The 23315-nt window shown below is 41.3% G+C and overlaps 1 protein-coding gene across 9 annotated transcripts in view; it reads left to right on the top strand.

Moving 5' to 3' along the window:
* The window catches only part of LOC127358792 (ELKS/Rab6-interacting/CAST family member 1), a 137526-nt gene that overhangs the window by 58286 nt on the left and 55925 nt on the right, over positions 1–23315 (top strand). For 8 of the 9 annotated variants that reach the window (XR_007882544.1, XR_007882543.1, XM_051392211.1 and 5 more), the window contains 3 exons: positions 786–921; positions 3218–3349; positions 9856–10016. Coding sequence is in view for 7 of the 9 variants with exons in the window: in XM_051392211.1 (XP_051248171.1) it covers positions 786–921; positions 3218–3349; positions 9856–10016 (429 nt within the window). In the remaining 2 variants the exon portion in view is untranslated. Of the gene's footprint in view, positions 1–785; positions 922–3217; positions 3350–8046; positions 8224–9855; positions 10017–23315 lie in introns of those variants that run through there. The other variant, XM_051392213.1, reaches the window with a different exon arrangement.

The following is a 23315-nucleotide window of genomic DNA, read 5'->3' as shown; positions in this document are numbered from 1 at the left end:
GGAGGAATGACATGCAGCAAAGGTCCCTGGCCGGATTTGAACTGGGAATGTTGAACTTATATAGTCAGCATCCTAGAGAGGCCACCACACGTTTGTGTATTTTTTGGGGGAAAAATCTAAGTGGCTAAATGAATAGAGGCCCATTTGTCCATTTCCTCGAAGCTCTTACTGTAAGAGGACTGTTTTTATGTTGGGCATTGAGACGGCTGAACATTTTAGAGACATACACTTAGAGGTTTAGACGTCATGTTGTGTTTCTTGTTTTCATAATGTATGTAAACACGAATGCTGTAGTATAGTTTTTCAGCCATCTTTCTAATATTAAATGTATGTGGTCCAAATGCTAGTGATGCAGTAAAATCATTGTAGCTCAGTGTGCAATTATCCTGACCGCTGCCATGACCAGAGCCATATAACTACTACTAACACCGTCTCCATGAATATCACAATGCTTAACTTTGTGAACTCCAAACAGACTTCTTCAATCAGGGCTGGAGAGGAGCAGTGTAACCCAAAGACTGAAAAAAACAATTACCAGTGTGTTTTATAGACATACTAGATCTAATTTGTCACAAAAATAGGGAAATAATCCCTTTTAAATAATAAGAGAAAACTTTATTTGTTCTCTTGACACCTGTTTGAATGTCACCTGTTCAGAGGTAAGCTCTGTATTGAAACACAGAATTACTGAGAGTGAGATTGTCTCTAGTGAGTCTTTAGAGATACTGTTTGTAGGTGATGCACTGACTTTGATGTTGTGTGTGTGTGTGTGTGTGTGTGTGCAGGCAGATGAAGGACCAGACGAAGAAGGTGGCCAACCTGAAACATATGGAGCAGCTGGAGAAGAGCAGGAACGCCCAGCTGATGGAGGACGCCAAGAAGCGAGAGGACAACCTGAACGAAAGCTCCCAGCAGATAAAGGTATGTAGGGAGGAAGAGGAGGAGGGAGAGGAGGGAGTTAAAGGAGGGTGGGGGTGAGACAGAAAAAGTTTTTCTCCTTCTCTATGTCCTACCTTGAATACTGTCTGCTATCACAACAATGCTTCATCATAACGTGACAATTGTGACAGGGAGCAGCCTGAGGCAATGTCAAACACACTCGCTGTCACACACACACACACACACACACACACACACACACACACACACACACACACACACACACACACACACACACACGATGCAGCTCTCGCTTGGGGACTGTGTGAGACGGGGTAACTGAAGAGGGTGATTGACAGGGAGGGCAGATGGAAGATGGAGAGGAGGAAAATGGTCAGAGAAGTGAAGGGGAGAAAGGAGGTGAGGAGGAGAGGTGATTAGACGAGACTCGAGGGATCCACACACTAAACTATGTAGTGAATGCTGTGGGGTTTTTAAAGTGCTTCCTGTGGTGTGAGAGCATCTCCTAACTGTCTGCTGGGGTGTCAAGTGACCACAAGATGAACAGCCACTTGTGGGTTGGTTTTCCTCAGATTTCTCGTTTTCTTTCACCTCTTCATCTCTACCTTTTAATTTCCTTTTCAACCCTAATTTCCCTTCAACTTTCCCTGACTTCTTCTCCTTCTTTCCTTTATTTCCTCGTCCATCCTCCTCCCTTTTCCTCTTCCAGTAATCGTTAACCTCAGAGGTCTCTCTGATTAGAGGCAGATGAAAACACTCCTCTGTGTGTGTGTGTGTGTGTGGGTGCGTGTGTGTGTGTGTGTTTGTGTGTCTGTCTGTCTGTCTGTTTGTGCAAATAAGCGTATGCTCCCTCTAGCTATGATTGATCTTTGGTTTAAGGAGTTTGGAAGTTGTCATTTATGTGTATGAGTGTGGTTAGGAGATGAGCTGATAGCTATGTGAGTCACTCAGACTTGTGAGACCGCAGTGGTTACAACCATAACTAGTGTGTGTGTCAGTTGTAAGCCATTCTGCATAGTTTAACCAGCGCTGAAGACTGCAAATGGAATGTAAGTATAATTCAGATCGTAAATTTAATTCAATACAATAAGAGGATTTAATTCAATTAAAGTCCATCTCAGTCTGCATAGTTAGACACCAAGTAATGTTGGATGTGGAACTGGATTCATATTTACAGCACATGTGTTGGAGATGTCCTGGAGGTTTGTTCATGGCCACTGTAATGTCTCATCCTCTCCCTCCCACACTGTCTCCATCAGTTATTCATTCAGCTCTAATTTAACCAGGAAAGTCGGTTGCCTGGCAAGAGGACAAATGGCTCTTTATGGGGAATTCAGGGGGGAAGTTCATGTTGTGATTTTACTTAGAAAACAGTTTCATGTGCGATTGGGAGTTCCTGAGAGTCCTCAGAGGCAGATGGAGATCAGATTGTCTAATTCACGAGTCTTTGGCAGCTTATTCCAGTTGCTGGGAGCAGCGAACGGCCAAGGTTTTCACTGTAGGGACATGTTAAGCAGGATGTGACACGAAAAGTTGCTGTTACGGGAAACTGGTGTGATTTAGTAATACACAGTCACATAAGAAGGATGTCGGATCAAGGAAAGTGTTGTACGACAATTGATTTTCTGGCTAGTGTACACATAAATTAAACGCCCCTCTGAAATATATATTTTTTGAGGCTCTTACACCATTTCTTGACAATATATTAGTATCTGGGGCTGCATTATGTCTGGTCTAATGGTGCCAGACCTAAATAGCTTGTTTTATCTAACTAACAGCCCCAAAATAATCAACTTGTGATGATAAAAAGCAAACAAATCCTGAAATTTGAGATGCTGGAACCATCAGATGTCTGGTATTTTAGCCACAGTAGCCACATTTTCTTCCAGACCTATTGGAAATAGTTGGTACATTTGGTACAGACACTCATGGTCACCACAGGATGAAGCTTACTGACTTTGGTGATCCCCTGACTTTTCCTCTTGAGCCACTATGAAGCATTTGTGGTTTTGGGTAAATTTGTCTCCACAACTTTTAAATAGATGGGCACAGAATTTGGACTTTCATGTTCCCTTGAATTGTATTAACTTGTTAAGTGCTAATTAACAAATGATACTTGATGGTGACCATGCCAAACATAAGCGTGTTAACATTGTTACTGAGAGCATGTCATGAACATTAGCATTTAGCCTCACAGAGCTGCCAGCATGTCTGTAGACTCTTAGTGTTGTTCCTTAATAAATGCTTGATTAATCAACGGATCGTCTCAGCACTGCAACAGTTTGCACTCTATTTACATTGCATACTCTCTCTGTAGGACACCCTCCGTGAGAAGGAGGAGCGCATTGAGGAGCTGGAGGAGGCGCTGAGGGAAAGCGTTCAGATCACAGCGGAGAGGGAGGTGGTGCTCGCCCAGGAGGAGCAGGCACGCACACACTCCGAGAAACAGGTACTGTCTCTCATATTAGCAAAAGTGTGTTACTGCAACCCTAACCCCCAACCAGAAAATGTGTTATCCGAACCTTTCCTTACACTCAACCCCTATCAGTTATTTATTTACACAAATGTCTTCACCTCTGAGGATTTCCTTCATTTTTTCGGTCTTTGTGGGACATTTGGAAAGACGCACAAGGAAACACACACAGACAAACATCTTTAGAGCAACATAAAAACTCTTTCTGACATGGCTAAACATTGCTGTGCCAAAAGTGGCTAATGGCTGCAGCAACACACATGCCCTGTGCCAACTGAGCTCATTCAGGTGTGGCTCTGTGTGTGTGTTTGCCCAGTTACTCCTCATTTGGAGGAGAGGTAAATACATCCCTATTTAAAGAACAGCTTGTATTTTGTCCGCTTCAGCCGGCAACACACAAACAGCTTTTTCTTAAATGTAGCGCGAGGCAACCGCTCCAATTTGTAATCTCTTTTATCTATATTGAGACAGCAGGAAAGCTCATAGCGGTGTTAAGGGAGGCTCAGAGGGGAAGGGTTTAGTGGTGTCAACCTCAGACTAGTGGGAGTGTGTGTGTCATGTCCCCTGGGTACCAGTGACTTAACGAGGCCATAGAGATGGGAAATGTTCCTCAGAGCCTGGATGGGTTTTGACAAGTGGGAAAAAACAGCGTGGGCTGCAAGGATGAAAACTGCCCTGAGAAAACATGGCCCGCTGTAGCTGTTGGCAAAACGGCTGGACTCCATTGTTATTACTGCCTCTAAATGTTGGCCGTCCTCTCTGGCCTTTACTTACCAGGCTGCTTCTGGACAGACACATAAAGACAGGCATGCAAACACACGTTTTCCTGCTGACACCCTCATCCATGGTTAATGTTAATGGGTGCCACAGCAGAATAGATTCCAGATAGACAGATGTAATAGAAGAAAGACAGACTGCTAGCAAAGACAAGCAGATGGATGAAAGAAAAGGATGGACGGACAGAGGCAAACGCTCTCTTAGTGAAGATATAACAAGACTTACAAAATACATTTATCTTCTTCAGCTCATGTACCGTTCAAACTCACAGAACTTTATTTCAGCATAGTCAAGATCCTGAAGTTTCAAAGATGCTAAGTACTACAGGAAAACATGTTTAAAATGATGCACACGAAAGCTTGGCTTTTCCCTTCCATGTAATGATGCAACCCAAAAGAAATAGTGTTCGGGATGTGGATATTTGACAAGCACATACAGAATATGTGTACATAGAATATGTAACACTTCACTAAACACTATCACTAGAGATGCCTTGTGGAGCATTTTCACTTCATCTGTAAACCATAGTCTCACATTTTTTGCACATTGCACATAGCTCTACAAAGTCTTCATATTAAATGTGTAAAAAGTGTAATTTATACAGTATCACTGTTGGGGAAAAAAGAAAGTTTTATGATGTGAAAAAACTTAGGTTTGGTTAGCTTTAGACACAAAAATGACTTGGAGAGAGATCATGGTTTGGGTTAAAATAAGTAATTTGTTAAGGGGACCTATAATAATAGTAATAACAATGTGGTTAAGGTTGGAAAACAACTGCTGTCATGGTTTAAAGAAAAATCAGGAAATTAGCTCTCCCAAGGTTTTGTTAACATATCCATCCAGCCTGACCTTTTCCTTTGCGGAATTTGTAGCTCTAGACTTCCTCCATTACTGAAGGACATTTGCTGAAATTCTCTAATTTTTCTTGGGAGGACAGTCTCATATGGCCAGTTTCCACTGGCAGCACAGGAACCATTTCAGGAACCCAGGAACCTAACCTGCATTTAGACTGGAGGAGCAAGTGTCTAAATTTAGTTCCTTGGCCTAAATAGTCCCTGCTCAGGGGGTAGTGCTTTCTGATGACCCAGGAACTTTCGGGGCAGACTTTATAGAGCTGACATCACACACAAACCTTATGGCTGCTACAATTTGTCTACAGCTTAACTCATATAGGTAACACGAATGCCCGGTTGCAACTAGTTTCAAACTTATGTAATTCGGCTTCTGGAGTACTCAGAATGAGCAAGACTGTGTGAACAAACAAACAAAAAGAGAACAAGATAAGCAAAACTTTATTTGCTATTTGTTTCATGTAGCCTACTAAAGGAGAAATAAATGACCATGGAAAACGCTGCATTGGAGACAAGCATTATGGGTTTACGGTCTCCTTTTCCACCTCTGCAGGTCTACTTTGCATCATTTCATTACATTCACAGTATCTGCAAAGAACAACACGATGAGTCTGTGTAAACAGTGAGTCACAAACGCTGCCATCATTTTCAAATCCATTATCAGACTAATTTGCTTAATCCTCATGGTTCTTCAGATCTGCTGGGAATGCAAACACAAATACACCAAAGGGACTTAATTCCTAGTTTAGTTCCTGAGTTTAGTTCCTGATACAGTAGTAACTGTCATAAAGACATAGTTGCAGAGTACATTTGGGTCCTCTACCAGAGCAAACAGGCCTAAGGCTTTGGGTTTTCACAATAGCAAAGATTGGAACAAGTAGAGGAAAGATGGAAAAATTCCCATCCAACATGTTTATCCTCCTGAAGTTGACTCTGGTTTAATTTGTTTACAGAAATTGTGCCAAACTATCACATTTAATTTGGTAGCGATATATTGAAATGCTTCAAAATTCTACAAGTGACATCTTTAATTAGACAGAACTGAGACCATTTAGACCAGGACAGGGTGCTGGAGAGCGTCCTCGTGTTCAAATGCTTCAGTGAAGGAGGAAGGAGTAGAAAACGTCAGCGTGTGGTGAACGAGTGGAGATGGCAGCCAAACACTCAATGCAGTCCTCACCCAACATCAACAACACTAACTCAGCCTTTCAGCACAGACACACACGCACATGTGTGCACGCTGTCCTCACAGACAGCATGGTAGTACACAACATACATACACATATTCCTCCCAACACACACAGACACACAAACATGGCGGAAAGAAGTGCTAACTGCTATTTAAACAGTGCACCGACAGCACAACATTGCATTCAGCTGGAGCCAGATGGACGCGACTTTGGTTTTCTAACTGGAAACGTGTCTCTATATACACGAGTAAATTGTAAATAAATATTTTTGTGTTCCCGTTTTACAACTGCGTCACTGCAATTAACCTTTCACATAATGATTTATAAAAATGATGACAGAGGGAGAGACAATTTCCTCCCTTAATGAGGACGGCCTGTTCAAAGGCGCAGACATAGCTTATTATAGCGTTGGCACACACACACACACACACACACACACACACACGCAAATGCAGCCAAACCAGGCAATTTACACACACACACACACACACACACACACACACACATCCTGACTACTTATTAGTAGAACACACACACCTCTAGCATGAATCCGTATATTGACAACTCGTGTGTGTATGTGTGTGTGTAAGAGAGAGAGGTTGTCCTATGGATAGTTGACCAAGACCACATGAAAATATACTAAACCTTTTCTGCTAGACGTGAGTCACTACTGTATGTGTGATCTCTGAAAAGGTGTGTGTGTGTGTGTGTGTGTGTGTGTGTGTGTGCGCATAGAGAAATTAGTCAACAGTATGACACACTCTCTCTGTCTCTTCAGAAACCAAACTAAAGACAGACATTCTCTTCTCCAGCTTTCCGTCTTTTATTAACCAGACAATTTTAATTCTTGAACTCAGTGCACCTCCTTCTTTCTTCCGTCCGTTTCTTCCATAAAGTTGTTGCACACACAAACACACATACATACATACACACACACACACACACACCACACACACACACACACACACACACACACACATTCAGAAGACTGAAGGGGTTGCTGTCCTCCTTCTCCTCCAGCTCCTTCTTTTCCAGCCGGGCCCCGTCACTCCTCACCCCTCCCTGCATCCCTCCATCCTTCAATCTCTACATCTCTGATGTCGGCCAAAGGTCTTTCTCTCTTTCCTTTCCCACTGTGTCTTAATTTCTCTGTCCTTGTTTTACAGTAATCTGTCCCCTGCTTTACTCCTCTCATCTCTCCACTGCTCTCCTTTCCTTTTCTATCCTTCTCTCTCCTTTCCCGTCCTCCCTTCCTTTACTCCTCTCAATCCTTATTTTACTCTGATCTGTTCGATATGTTACTCCTCTCCTCTCCTCTCCTCTCCTCCGCTCTCCTTGCTGTCTTGTCTGAATTGCATATTAAACGCTGCCTGTGTTTCTGACTGCTCAGTATTTTGCACTCTGTCTGCACTTTCTTTTATCCAGTTATCGCTCTCTTTCATATGTTTAGCATTTGCTTTCTCTCTCTGTTGTACAGTTTATCTTTTCACTTGAGCATTTTTACAACTTTTCTCTTTCTCCTCTCCTTATCTCTGCTTTTCCTCCCTGCCTATTTGTTCTTTTTAATCTTATCTCCCCTTCTCTTTTCTCCTCCTAATAACATTTTGTTTGTACCCTATTGTTCGTCCTTACACTCTTTTGATTTCTCCGTCTTTCCCTTCCCATGTCCACCTTTGCTTCCCCCCTCTTCTGCACTCTTTCCGACCCTCTCTTTTATTTCTCTCATTTTCTCTCTTGCCCTCATTTTGTGTCGCTTTTTGTCCTTCCTCACTGTCACTATCTCCTTCCCTTACCTATGTTTTCTGTCTTCTATCTATCTTCTATTTCTCTCTCTCTCTGCTCTTTTTGTATGCAGCTCTCTCACATTCCAATGCATGAGCTCACCACAGCTGGCTTTAGGTGGTCAAAGGTAACAAACAACAACCACAAACCTCACTCACCAGCCTTTTACTGCACATTTCATCATTCATTCATGTCTTCAACTTTATTTTCATTCCATTCACATTTTTTATTTTAGTGAAGGAAGGGAAGTTATAGTAAACACAAATCCTCATTTACTGCCCCTGCTATGTTTTACATATTGGGCTAGTAAACTGGCAGTGGTGGAAGAAGAACTCACTTTCAAGAAAAAGTCAAATTACCACAGTGTGAAGATACATGCATGCATTTAAGGGTTTACTAAATAATAGTACAGAAGTATTGTCAGCAAAATGTAGTTGAAGTATCAAAATTGAAAAGTAGTCATTATGCGGAACATACATATTTATATATATATATATATATATGTTATATATACACATTACATATTATTGAATATTTATCACCTATGCATTAACATGTCAGCTGATCAAGGTGGAGCTAATTTGAAGTATTTTAAATTATTAATTAGTTATTGAGTTGTAAAAGTTTCTTCTTCTTAGAGAGAGAAGACAAAATAAGGGATCACTAATTTAGAATCAACAAAAATGGCACCTTATTCTATAAAATACATAAAACTAGTTGACTTCCAATTACTTGGTAAGATCCGAATTTTTGAGTTGTTAGTACTAAGCAAAATGTTAAGTAACTCCAATAATCAGATACATGTGGTGGAGTAGAAGTATAAAGGTACAAATACCTCAAAACTATACAGTACTTGACTAAACTGCCATCACTCTAAACTGGTACACCAGTTTCTTCATCTGAATCAGACCTTGATTTGTGCTCACATGTTCATTCATTCATTTGTGCTGACGTTATAGCAAACATCCTGTACCCAGCATGTCTCCATTCTTTTCTCGTTCTCATTTTCCATCTTTTTTCCATCACTCATTAGCCCTGTGGGGTTTTTTTTCTGAAAGGAGTGAAAATCCAACTGGAAATACTAAACAATATTTGTTGAGATTGTAACAAAGAAAGAGGCCCATGGCGAGGCTCACTAGATGCTAAAAGTGGTGGAGTAAAGCCAGAAGGTATAAAATGGAACAACCTGAAGATCAAGGTGGTGGGTTGCCCAGAAACTGTGTGTGTGTGTGTTTGTGTGTGTGTGTGTGTGTGTGTGTGTGTGTGTGTGTGTGTGTGTGTGTGTGTGTGTGTGTGTGTGTGTGTGTGCGTGTGTGTGTGTGTGTGTGTGTGTGTTGCTGTATTTGTATGGTTACATCTGCTCAAAGGTCTAAATGTGTGTCGGCAGAACAGATTGTTTTCACACCATGAGAAATACAGAGACCTCGTCACTTCGACCTCACAGATATGAAACTGATATACACCCAGGGAGAGACATAGATGTCAGAGAAGTGAAAGAAAAACAACAGGAAGAGAAAAAAAGGAAACACGGAGGAGAAAAATGACACATTTGATGTTCTACAGTCGAGCATCTTATGTAAAGACAGAGAAATTATTATGTCACATTTCAAAAGCACAGTAGCTGTTAGATGCACAGGCAGAGGGGGGGGGAGAGAAGACATAAACATAAAGGGCAATATCTGTGGAGAGCAAAAGCAAATAAAAAAGTTGAAGGAAATCATTTAAGAAAAATATCAGATGGAGACAGAGAAGTTGGAAAAAGCAGAAGTCATTTAAAATATCCTAAAATCTGTGTGTGTGTGTGTGTGTGTGTGTGTGTGTGTGTGTGTGTGTGTGTGTGTGTGTGTGTGTGTGTGTGTGTGTGTGTGTGTACGCGCACCAGGTGGAGGACCTGCTGGTTGCCATGGAGAAGGTGAAACAGGAACTGGAGGTGATGAAAGCCAAGCTGTCATCAACTCAACTCTCACTGGCCGAGAAGGAAGGTCACCTCACCGCCCTGCGGGCTGAGAGGCGGAAGCACCTGGAGGAGGTCCTGGAGATGAAGTAAGAATACAAAAACACACACATTTTATGCTTTTATTTATCTTAACATGTAAACCAGCTGAACATCAACATCGATGAGTGCAAACTCTGTTGTCATTTGTCATGTTTTTCAAAGACACTATCACTGACAAACACACTGTAAAGAATGTCTTTCTCTACCTATTTATCTCTCCAGTTTCTATCCTTTTATGCAGATGTACAAACACTCATATGCAATCATATGAAAATAACTGTAAGGCTGCAATGTTACAATAGTGTTTTAAACAAAGTGCCAACATCAGCCCACTAATAAATGCTTTGTGCTGCATGCTTAGTGTTAACCATGGTCGTGATCTTAATTCAGCATGGTAACGTTTGGTAATTAGCACCAAACACACAGTACAGTTGAGGCTGATGGGAATTTCATTAGTTTAGCAGGTACTGGTCGTAAACTAAAGTGTTTGATTTGGCCTGATAAAGGTGCTAGAGGAAGTTATTAAAATTCATCCTGGGGGGAACATGAATGAAGACATCCAATATTTGCTGAGATATTTCACTAATTCATAAAAATGTCAACCTTTAGTGGCGGAAGAGGAAAAGTCAGGGGATCACCAGTCAGTAGGATTCATCCTGTGGGAATGATGAATGTCTGTATAAAGTTCCATGGCAACCCATCCAATACTTGTTGAGATATTTCAGTCTGGCCCGAAGTGGCTGACCAACAGACCCGACATTGCTACCCATAGATCCACGCTGCTATCATTGCTAAAAATAAAATATGAAATATTTTAGCAAACATTATAAAGTGCAGCTGTTTGAGAACAATAAGTCAACACATACAGTATAGAGTTTCCAACCAGTTGTCAGTTACTCAAATTTTTACGCAGGCACGACCTTCAACACTTTGCCTGAAATTAGCATCTCTTATGATATCTCCAGTAGTTTCCCATGTTGCTCCAGTGTTCCAGGAAGTTGGTCACTGGTCACATTGACTTGATCTTCACCCGACACTTCATCAGCTCTCTCTTTCCTCTCGCTTCCTGTCTTTACCTCTCTTCTTTTATCTCCTCTCTCTTTCTCTCTGCACTTTAAAGCCATGGAAGTAAGTAGTGTGTTAATGCAATAACCATGTACCGCTGTCTAGCTCTTCATGTGATTGATTACATACACAGACACCCGCACACACTCACGCACACGCTGTAGCTCAGTGTAAATTTTAATGTAATTTTAATAGATGGGTTTGCATTTTAAGTGCAGCTAAGAGGAGTCCAGCAGTCCGATGATTCCATGTATTTTCTGCTGTTTTACATCCTCACTGAGACCTTACAACGAGGTCTAATTTAGTGGAACGCCGCTTTGGGCTGAAATAGAAGCCAAGGATAATGTCCGTGTTAGCATGTCCTGCCTGTTTAAGCACGCTGTGGGACTATCTTTTACTGTGGCATTATGGGAAAATGAGGGCATGCGCTGTGATTTGGTTTTCCTGCACTCTGTCCGCTGCGTTTTCTACCAACTTAGCATTTTTTGTTTTTGAGAACGAGACAGAGTGTGTGTGTGTGTGTGTGTGTGTGTGTGTGTGTGTGTGTGTGTGTGTGTGTGTGTGTGTGTGTGTGTGTGTGTGTGTGTGTGTGTGTGTGTCCAGCAGCATGTCCATTCACAGGCCAGGTGAGCAAGTTATTAGCCATTTTATCGGCGTAGTAACGACCCGTGCGATTATTACAAGCATCAGCGCTTCAGAATGCCTGGCCTTGTTTTCGTATGTGAATTTGCATGTGTGAGAGTGCACGTGTGCAAGCATGCTATGATAGATTTATTGACGTCTGACTTGTTCCTTTTAAGAAAATACAGGCGCCATGATGGATATGTGTGTAACATACAAAGACACACATGCATCCTTACTTCATGTACATGCACATACAAACACAGATCACACAATAACAACATACAAACACACACATGCACAAAGACCACCCTACATACATGCACGGTTCGATTTAAGAGTCTCCAGTGGGTATTTCAATCTGTGCTGTCATTTCACTTTACTGTCTTAATGGCACATGCACACGTATGTATGTATGTGTATAAATCTGTTGCGGTTAACATTACTATAAGGCTCCAGTTACCACTTTGTCCCGACTCTGAACTGTGGTGTGTATGTGTGTTTCCATACACAGATCATACTGTGCAGAGACCAGATATTTACTCTGCTGATCTCCAGAGCCAGCTTTCTTTATATTGGGAAAAAACTCCAGAGGTATATAAATACCAAAAATCATATTTACTTGGGGTGTTGCTGCTGCTGATCTCAAAGATGATTACAGTGGTATGATGAAATATAAAGCCACCAACTGCCCAACAATGGAGGGAAAGGTTAAAGAGTGTATATTAATTTGAAAGCACAACAGCCAAACTCCAACTAAAGACTGGTGTTTTCAACATTAAGTAGGCACTGGAAATACGACAGCCACCGAGACTGATTAAGGACACAATTTCTCCGTAATCTCAGTGGAGGGGAGGAGTTTAACTGGCACAGTCTACGTGTAATTGGAGCCATGTATACAGATGTGACTGTGCATGTATAGTGATGATACAGTTACAAACTAATGGAGATTTATCCTGACTCTCTCTTCTCTAATCTCCAGAGTAGAGCAGGCATATGAAGAAGTGTATGGTTAATCATATGGGTGGATTTCCGCATCATGTTTGTATATGATTGCATATAGAAATAAAGGTTTTAGTGCAGGTAATGCTGTAATAATACGTTTGTACCACATGTTGGTACAGTAAATACACACAATTTATTCTTCAGTTTAAGACACAAAAACTCTGGCAGGCAGGCCTCATAGAAGAGTTTGTTACTACCTTTTCCCTCTTTGTGCTCCAACAGTATTTCTTCCCACCAATATTGATTGTTTTTTTAAAGATATTATTTATTTATTGTTTGCACAGTGGTTCACATTGGCCAGCAGTTTGTTTGTCGGGTACCAACACTTCCATTCCACTTACTTTGTCGACTGCTTCTACCTGTACACTGGTTGTTTTCTGACCAACAGTAGCTCCCGTTTTCTCACACAGAACTCACTGGAAATTCTTGCTGGAAATTCCTCCTTTAAAGGCTGTCACGAATCGCCTGCAGGGGCTTATGAAGAATTGTTGCATTCATATATGATTATTTGACAACTTACTGAAACACTTTCCTGCTTTGCCTTTGCATAATGCATGATATTTCTCAGGCTGCACTTGGATATTCCTCCCACATTTTTGGGATATTATGTATTTTTGTGTCTGTTCCGCCACAGTGGAAAGTTTAGATGTTTCTGGTAGCTGCTAGTTGTCTTGCTGTGAGTAATGTACATTACGCTATTGCTCATATTTTTCACTAGACATTAGGGTCTGGTCAGCAAATACGTCATTAGTATCTGGCTTTCTCCCACATGTAAAACATGAGATGTTTAAGGTGGCTGCGTCCTGTGTGTCCATATATCTTGGTGTAATTCACATGAAACTGTCTCTGCACGCACAGGCTCCCGTAACTCTTCGTGGTTTGATGTCTGATTTGTTGCCCTGTTTTACATCGGTGTAAGGTTTAATGTTACTGTAAGACATGATATATGATACGGCATGTTGCAGAGGTTTCTGGGACAGACATAGAATATATTAACACACATGCACACACACTCACTCCCACGGAGAAATATATACCAACTACAGCTGGAATATGACATTCTGTCTCGCTTTCTCGCCTTCTCTTGTTTCCTCCCTTTCCACCTCTTATTGCTACACACACACACACACACACACACACACACACACACACACACACACACACACACACACACACACACATTCACACACACTGTAATGTAGTTGTATGAGCGTCTATCTATCTTTGTGCCATAGTTTTCACCAGCTGGTTGTATATGTCTTCTTTACTCCAACACTATGCTAACCTTCAGTCCCTGATGTATATTCTTCATTCGTGTGTGTGTGTGTGTGTGTGTGTGTGTGCGTGTGCGTGTGCGCACGTCCAAGAGCACACTATAGTATATAGCTTGATATAGTAAGAAAGAATCAACATTTGTATATGCACATAAAACCTTATGGAACATCCACAGTCTTGTAAAGACACAGTAATAACATGTAAATATACATGCATGAGTGCACGTGCCAATACACACTAATCCAGAGACAGAAAATACACAAAGAGACCTGCACACAGACACACACGTCTGCCCTGCAGGACTTCAACATGCTTCTTTCCCACTGATAAATCATCTGCAGTGACCTTCACACATATGCACCCGCTCGTAAAACATGCGCACAGACATATTTTCTTTGTGATATACATTAAATATGCGCACACTCATTTTCTTCCTAGCCTCATGTGGGCTTGTATGTTGTCATGTGTTTGTACAGTTTGGAGTATGCAGGTGTGTGTGTGTGTGTGTGTGTGTGTGTGTGTGTGTGTGTGTGTGTGTGTGTGTGTGTGTGTGTAGCCAGCTGGAGGAATGTGCTGACAGTGTGTGTGTAACAGCAGGGCATCAGGTCTGACATCCCAATCTGGATGAATTAAAGGCTATTTTACTCTTCGCTGTTTTGCCTCGCTGCCATTTAACACACATCTCAACCTCACTCTGTCCTTTCTGACTCTTTTGCTCTCCTCATATCTCACACATGCTTGCCTCTCTGGTTCAGCTATGTGTGTCTGAATCATTTTGAGGTGTATCTTCGAATGCACTACATGTCCGACAAGACTCATATACAGAAGATTTTGTTTGGCTTTTGGAGAGTAGCCGTAAAGCAGGTTTTACAGTCTGTACAGCGTGCAATCCATCCTTAGACCTTTAATTTGGATAAAGAAAATCTACCCCCTCAAACCTTTAAGGGGAGGTTGTAATAAAATGATAATTTCAGCTATTTGCAACCTTTTCTTAATTTTGTGTTTTTTCCGTGATGACAATTACGTGAAAATGTTACCACATGTTAATGAATGCGATTGAAACACATCTCGCCACCCACAATAAATACTGAAGTTGTCTCACCTCTTGTCTCTCCAGTGAGTTTTGCAGTAGCTTTGCTCAAACTGCAGTTTTCAACCTCATTTGCTTTGCCTGAAAGGTTCAGTTATAGGAAACCGTGTCCTTTCTTACCTTTCAGAACATTAAGGACAACAACACAACACAACAACACCAGAACTGCGATTAATCATACGCAGTTGGAAATTCACAGCCAGTAGTGATTGAGTTTGTATAGACTTCTCTAAACCATGTCATGCAGCCTTCAAGATGCAGGGTAAAAGGTCCCCTGAAGTATTGAACATATTTTGAACCAAACCTTTTTGTTAAGAAAGAAACAGGGGTTAGAGCAATAGTTGTGGTTTGGATCATTTCAAATATATACTCTAGTAAAACATTTGAAAAACTCATGAAGGTATTTTCAAGCTTAGCAAGAAGTGGTTGAACTTGTGTTAATTCTTTCATTTACAAGATTACAGATTCATGAAAGGACTGCTGTTTTTTAACAGTAGCCATTAGACATTTCTGCTGTAATAGTTCTGCATTGATATCATGTGAAGAGGCAAAGGAATATGGTTTCTGTGCTTCAGTTCAAAAGCATTGTTCATGTGTTTTACTCGTTAACGTGCCCACATACAATGATGTGAATGAAATGAGGTACAGAAAATATTTCTCCATTTCAAAATAGCCAATTGAATTATTGTGAATATCAATAACAGTTTGGATGTGATATCAGAATAGTCTGGAATAGGAGAGGTCAAAAAAGTGCTATAGACAAGAGAGGAGAGGAAAAGATGGACAGATGGAGCAGAAGATACAAAACGAGGAGAAGAAAAGCAAGTAAAGAGGTCAGGGCAAGAGTTATAAATCTCTTTTGGGGGGGGCAGTAGGAGGATAATAAAATGAAAGGCAGAAATGTTTTTATGGCGGAGAAAAAAGGAGGGAAAGCAAAAAGGAGAAGAGGAGAAAGACAGCTGTCCAACAACAACTTAGTCGAGCCAACAAAACTGCATGATATCCCGAAGAAATTATATTTCCTCCATCTCCGTCTCCCTCGCTCCTTCCGTTCATCCATCAGTCTTTCAGACTACAATATATATTGAATGTATAACTACTGACGTTATGTCCTCCTCCCTTGCATTCATGCAATGTCCTTTCTCGCCATATTCACACAATTTTCGACTAATTTATTGGTAGTTATTTTAAATCATAATTCAGCTGTTGCAGCAAATGTTCTGAAACATAAAACAGCGAGACACTAATTTCTATTTATTTGCAAGGTTGTTATGGAGATTGTAACATTAGTGATGCTTAAAAAGGCCATTTGTTATAAAAGAAAACAGAGGTGTCGCAATGAGAAGGCGATGGCGAAAAGGCCATGCACTTTTGACTGTTTTCTCAATGCAAATGGTCAAGGCTTCCAGCAACAGGCAACAAAGTGAGTCAGGTAACTTTGCTTTAAAAGGGAAAGGAAATATGATGACTTGTGTTGTGTTCTCTGTGTGGTAGAGGCTGCCTCAGGCTGTGTCAAATCAGGTGTTGGGTAGTGATTCACTAACATTCTCTGGATAAAACTGCCAACAATGCCAAAACCTATTCAGATTTACTGGAATGGGGTCTTCTAAACGACCAGAAGAATATCACAATGAAGCTTCTAGTGGACAGTTTGAGGCTGTTTACACACAAACACTATATTTTGTGCCACATGCACAATTAGACTGCAAAGACAGTCTGCAGAAACATCAAGTTTCTGTGCTGTCTTCAGCCTCCTGCAGTGAGAGCCTTGGTTGATGCCTCAAGGTGAACGCTATAAATTCAATTTATTTCTCCTTTGCTCCTCTGTTCTTTGTTTTATCTCCCACCCAGCCTCCCTCTAACCCTGCATCCCTCCCTTCATTCCTGCCATCCCTCCTTTACGCCATCCCTCACTCTGAACTTCCTTTTTCACCCCTTTTCATCCCTTCTTGCCTTCCTTTCCTCCTTACCTCTTTCCATCCATCTCTCCAATCTGAGCCTGCGTCTGTCTGCAAACGTCATTATTGTCTGATTTCTGTCTGGCAGGCTGTATTTCTCACTATCTGTCTACCTGCGTCTTTGCTGTTGTCACTACATACTGAAGCTAATCAATGTGTGTGTGTGTGTGTGTGTGTGTGTGTGTGTGTGTGTGTGTGTGTGTGTGTTTGTGTTCTTGCATCCTTCTGTTTGTGTGCATGTAGTCAAAGCTATTTTCAATGCAACGACAGCTCTGCTCCTCACAGCCAGAAAGCCGTCACTAACAATGACTGCACGTGTAAAAAACGCGTGCACGTGCGCACACACACACACACACACACACACACACACACACACACACACACACAGCAGCAGCTATCCCATCAATAACGTTAGAAGTACATGTTGCCTTCAGAAATAAGACACACACACAGATACACACAGAGTCACTTACAAAAACGAGATGAGACAGCATGACTGCTTAGAAGCTTTCACTCTCAGAGGAATGCTTGGGGATGTACACACACACACACACACACACACGCATAAAAATACATCCTCCCACACAAATGCATGTACGCATGCTTATGGTGTGCTGCCATAAGCCAGAGACAAGCACTTTGATCCCTTCAGACAGCAATGAGATTAATCCACAGTGTGCCAAAGCAAGTCTGTGTGTGTATTTGTTGTGTGTGTATGACAGAAATGTTGAGAGCTTAGTATGACAAAAAAAAGGGGCACGCAGTTTTGACACTTAGTCTTACAAGCTCAAATCAGGGCACCCCGCTCACCGTCTCCCTCTTTTCTTTTCTTTTCTTTTCTCTCTATTTTTCTTGCGCTGTCTGTGCTTGCCTTTCTTGCCCTCTTCTCTCTGACTCTGGCTGTCTTTCTCTCTCCGTTTAGATTTTTTTTTCTCCTCCCTTGTGAGAGACTAAAAGAGAGATTGAATCAGGAAAATAGAAGCAATAAAAGACGGGCTTCAGTTAGAAGTTGTATTCAAATAACAGGGTTTTATTCTGAAAGTCTCTGAAGCCTTGCAAACCAGTGATCTGAATATACAGCAGAGAAATAGAAAAAAGTCCTTTTATAGTGCTGACTCTTCTGTATTGTAATTTTATGTGTAATCTGTACATGTATTACAGAGCTCTCACACCAATTAAGTGAACTGAACTGAGCTGAATAAGGGGAGGATTTAAAACAAGCATGAGGAGCCAAAACAAGAGCAAAATGTTCAGAAAGATGGGCAAGAACCAAAACGCATCAGAACAAAAAGAAACAAGTGGAGAGAAAGAACAGATAAAGGAAAAAAGGATGCGGCAAAACCTAAACTCGCCTGTTTTCCTCAACTGATTACAGGTTGCGCATGCCAAGCCATCAAACAGATCATTAAACAGCAATTAAAGAGGGAGAGGGAGCAATGAAGAGGGAAAACATATCAAAAAGTAGAAAACAAAACATGGATTTTTTTTTCTCGAAGCCTCTGATTGTACGTTACGAGTGCCAAACGATTACATTTCTATTCTGGAAATAATAAAACTACAGTAGACAGACAGGCAGAGGAGAACAGGTCAGACTAGTGACAGACTTGAGATTGATACTCTGAAAAGAAAAAAAGGAGATGAACAAGAAAGGCTGAGATGGAGCAAGAGATAGACAGATGTATAACCTGACGGCTCTGACATCAACAGTATAATCATGGTTATAAATTGCTACACAGCTACAATGTAAAGATGCCGTTTCCATTTTAAGACTTTATCGTCCTTAATGGGAGAGTTGGCTCACAGCGAGGCCTTCAAGTCTGTGGATAGAGAAAGAAACTGAGCTCATAAACGTACAAGATATGATGTGAAATGAAACAATGGATGGATTCAGTCAGACTCTGATGATAAAGTCGAAAATCAGGCTTTTATTTTGCTCCTAAAATGGCAAAGTTAGCTGTTCAAGATAATGAAAACAATTGTCATTTTATAGTGTTTTACAACTACCCGTGGCTGTCATTAGTGCTGTGCAACACCACTGTAAAAACATCAAGTGAAATTCATTACTGAAGCAGTGCAGTATGTTGAAAAACTGATTTTATATTTCCCCCTGTGAAGTATTGGATTGCATTAATCAGATATAACGACTATCTTCTCCTCTGTAAATTTGGTTAAAGTATGTTGCATTTGGATGTAAACCTGGATATATAAAGGAGCAATATACTATGAATAGATATCATAAAATAATGGTGGACAGTTCTTCCTTTAGTTGACTTTAGATGTTGATTGACGGTGCAACAAGCACTTTGTTTAAAACAGGCTGACGCCTTTGCTTGAGTTTACGTGTCTAAAAAAGGTGTGATGTAGCTTAAAAGTCACGAGTCATGCAGATCTGAGCAGGCAAGAGAGCAAAGCCAAACCCTGGGGAGCATCTATAGGTACAGTAGATTGACAGAAGCATATTTGTCACTCTCACGTTGTCAAATAAAGCAAAAATGCTTTAAAAGATCCTCTTTCATAAACATTTGGGAGTCGCAGGTGTCCATTACTGTGACTGGTTAGTGTTACAGGAGCGAGTTTGTGCTGACAGATTGTAAGCAGATGTCTTGGTCTCTGTAGTGCAGCGTAGAAATGGATTTACTGTAAAGAACAACAGTGAAGACAACGCTGCATCTTTAGTCACGCTTCACAAAGTGTGTGCGGGGGGGGTGTGTGTGGGGGGGGGGTTGTGTGTGTGGTCCCATGGAAAGAGCAAACTCCCGCGGACCATAGATAATGCATTTCTACACCTTTCTTATTAGTCACAGTGTGTTTTTTTAAATGTGTGTCTGAGAGACAGAGAAAGAGAGGGGTGAGGGAGCGAGTTTTTTTTTTTTTTCCACGAGAAAAAAGGGGAAATGTGTCAAGAACAGATCCTCATTCTGTCATGCTGTAGTCCCACCTGCCCTCCTCTCTCTCTCTCTCTCTCTCTCTCTCTCTCTCTCGCTCCCCTTCTCATTGCCTTTGTCTCTCTGCCTCCCCTTCCCGCTACTCTCTCCATTCCTCTCTGTCTCTCCCCCTTCACGTCTCTTTGATTTGTTTTCCCTCCAAATCCTCCAGTTATTTTATTCCCTTCCCTGTCAGTGCTGTTTCTTTCTATGTGTGTGTGTGTGTGTGTGTGTAAGCCTTCTCGCTGTCTTTCTTTAAGCCTCTCTGATGTACAACAGCTCCTTGAGGGGAGCTTTTCTCTCCCTCTCAAACACACACACACACACACACACACTCTTATCCTATGCACCAGCTTTAACCTATTTTCCTAACACTCTCTTTCTCGCTCTCTCTCATTTTTTCCAATTCTCTCTGATGGTCCCTCATCCCGTCTTCTCTCTCCATACTAAATCATTCATATCTAGTGTCTCTGACCCACTTCCACTATAGTTTAAGCACACACACACACACACACACACACACACACACACACACACACACACACACACACGCACACACAGCTTTCAAAAAGATCTCACCAAAAATCCTGCTGTTCTCAGTGTGTTATTGTACATTATACAGTCGGCTACTTTAATCTAAGCAGTGTCAGTCAAAGATAAAACAAAGTTTCTACCAAATCATGACCTGGCTGCTGTACTGACTGTATGCTAATTAGATAGCCATTTCTAGTTCTCTTCAGTTTCATACAATCTTAATAAACAACTAAACTTTCCAGATCAGTGAACACATTTTGGTTTTTGCCATTGAATAAAAGCCTGGAGGGCATTCTTAACCGTAATTCCCGATAATCATTTTTGTCATTATTCTGCACTTCCAATGTACCATTATCCCTTTGATGTGTTTGGTTTAATGTAGCCCTCGAGAACAATTTCAAAGTTTTGAATGCACATAACAACTGCAGTAGGTGTCGATCATTTTCTCTAATAACTTCTCTTATAATCTAGTGGAGTGAAACTTTGTGTTGGCGCTTTTGCAGGAGAGAGAGCAGCAGTAAAATGGTTTACTATAAACCAAGGCTTTATTGGCTGTCTGTACTTTGATGCTGCACACATGGCAGGCCAGCACTAACAAATGTTTCATAAAACCTGCTCTGATGTGTGCATTCATTGCCCTGTGTTTTCTCTTGTAGGACTATAAAACAATAAGTGTGTGTGTATTTGTGTGTGATGCTGCTAGAGGCAGTAGACTCCAAGAACCCTAACTTTAAAGGTGCTATGTCAGATATATATGTATGCATTTAATGTGTGTGCATGTATGTGTGTGTGTGTGTGTGTGTGTGTGTGTGTGTGTGTGTGTGTGTGTGTGTGTGTGTGTGTGTTTGTTAAATGGTATGTTAAACTTAAAAGAGAGGCCCCCAGCTTCATATATTTCTTACAGTTTCTTACTTTTGACTTTACTTTTTGTCTTTGCTCAGTAGTTTGAGCTGTGAGGCATACCAGAAGTTCACACCTTGCATGATGAGCGTGTGTGTGTGTGTGTGTGTGTGTGTGTGTGTGTGTGTGTGTGTGTGTGTGTGTGTGTGTGTGTGTGTGTCTGTGTGTGTGTGTGTGAGAGACATAAAGAGCACGGAGCAGATGAGAATAGGGGGCCCAGTGCTTGCTGGTTACCTGCCCCAGGACAGAAGCTGTCAGTTGGGAGAGAAATACTACTCTTTAGGGCCCCACCCTGGAGACTCGGAAACTAGACTAGTAGCTGTGTCTATGCATGTGTGTGTGTGGTGGGGGAGGACATGAATTTGAGGCAAAGACAGAAGGTGGAATTAGAAATGGATTTAATTTTACATCCGTGTGTGTGTGTGTGTGTGTGTGTGTGTGTGTGTGTGTGTGTGTGTGTGTGTGTGTGTGTGTGTGTGTGTGCCATGCCACCTGATTATCAAGTAAAAAACTGACAGAAAGGTAAAGGAATAGATCATTTAAGGAACGTAACGATAGAAGAAAGAAAGGAAAGAGACTGTCGGGAGAAGTTCCTTTCTCTAGCACAGATTTCTTCCATCCATCTTTCTGTGCTACTTCTATGTGAGTGTGTGTGTGTGTGTGTGTGTGTGTGTGTGTGTGTGTGTGTGTGTGTGTGTGTGTGTGTGTGTGTGTGTGTGTGTGTGTGCGCGTGTGCACCTCCAGGCAGCATTGGCTACTGGGCCAGCTGTGCCCTCCTGCATCTCACTCCTCTCATCTCTCCTCCTCTCTTTAAAACTACACCTTTTATTACAATTCAGTTATTCAAAAATATTCCGGACAATCTTTCTCTCCCTTTCTCTCCATTTCTCTCCCTTTCTTTCCCATTCTCTCCCTGTCTCTCCCTCTTCAAAGACTGTGGACAGTATTGAGGATTATGAGATATAAAAAAACTTTGCTGAGTGTGCCACCCAGGTGAAATTTACATTACATTTCTTTTATTTAAGCTTCTTTAGTAGGAGCCAGAATCTCCAAATGTTCCTAATGGTGGAAAACACATTGTGTTATAATCAGCTGTAAAATCAAATGCACATACATTAAATGTAGCACTGTACTGTATATCTTGTGGATGACGTTGACGCATCTTTTCAGACTTGTACTTGGCTCATCAGGTGTTTTGCATGTTTTAAATGTCTTTTACCTCCCCCAGCTGAGACCTGAGCTTGTATCCAGATGGCCACACACTGACTCTGAAATAGACCTAATATTTGATCAAAACAAAGAAATGCAATGTATGAAGGCTGCTGAAATCAACAGATTTAACTACACTGTCACAGCACCCTGTTTGTTGCTGATTTTACTTTGATCTTCCAATAATGCATCTCAGACCTGCCTGTCCAGATCTAATGGTATAAGGGAGGGTAGTCCACATGCTGCTGTGTAATTCCATAATTAAGATTAACTTCAAGTCCTGGGCTGAAACAGGCTGAGTTTGCTTTGCTTCATTGTTTGAAATGAATATATATGAATGAAATGAAATATAAGTATACCAAAACTCATTCAGTCTTCTTTTGTTTAAAGCCAACCAAAGCACTCATGATTACTGTAAATATGATTATCACATTTTTCTTAATCCCTTGGCCAGCCAGCCAAGTGAATCTGCTGATTTTGCTCGCCTTAAAGCTTATTCAGTTTCCTGAAATTGGTCAATGAGGGTGGAGTACGTTTTGGAAAAACCTTCCTCAAAGTCTATGTCGAATCAGAAAGTCTTAACAAGTGTAGTGTACGGTCCTCTGAAGCGCAGCATGTAGAGAAAAACCTCCCTTCACAGAAATGAGGTCGGACTTGACACGCACCATGTCCTCCAGGGGTTAAAGAGTAAACTCTGGCGTCCTACAAGCAGCCTCCTGTGTAACCAGAGCAGACAGTGTCACAGAAAACAATGGAGAACTGCTT

Source organism: Dicentrarchus labrax, unplaced genomic scaffold (genome assembly GCF_905237075.1).
Source record: "Dicentrarchus labrax unplaced genomic scaffold, dlabrax2021, whole genome shotgun sequence".
Classification (NCBI taxonomy): Eukaryota; Metazoa; Chordata; class Actinopteri; family Moronidae; genus Dicentrarchus; species Dicentrarchus labrax.
This window is presented reverse-complemented; position numbering and strand designations above follow the sequence as displayed.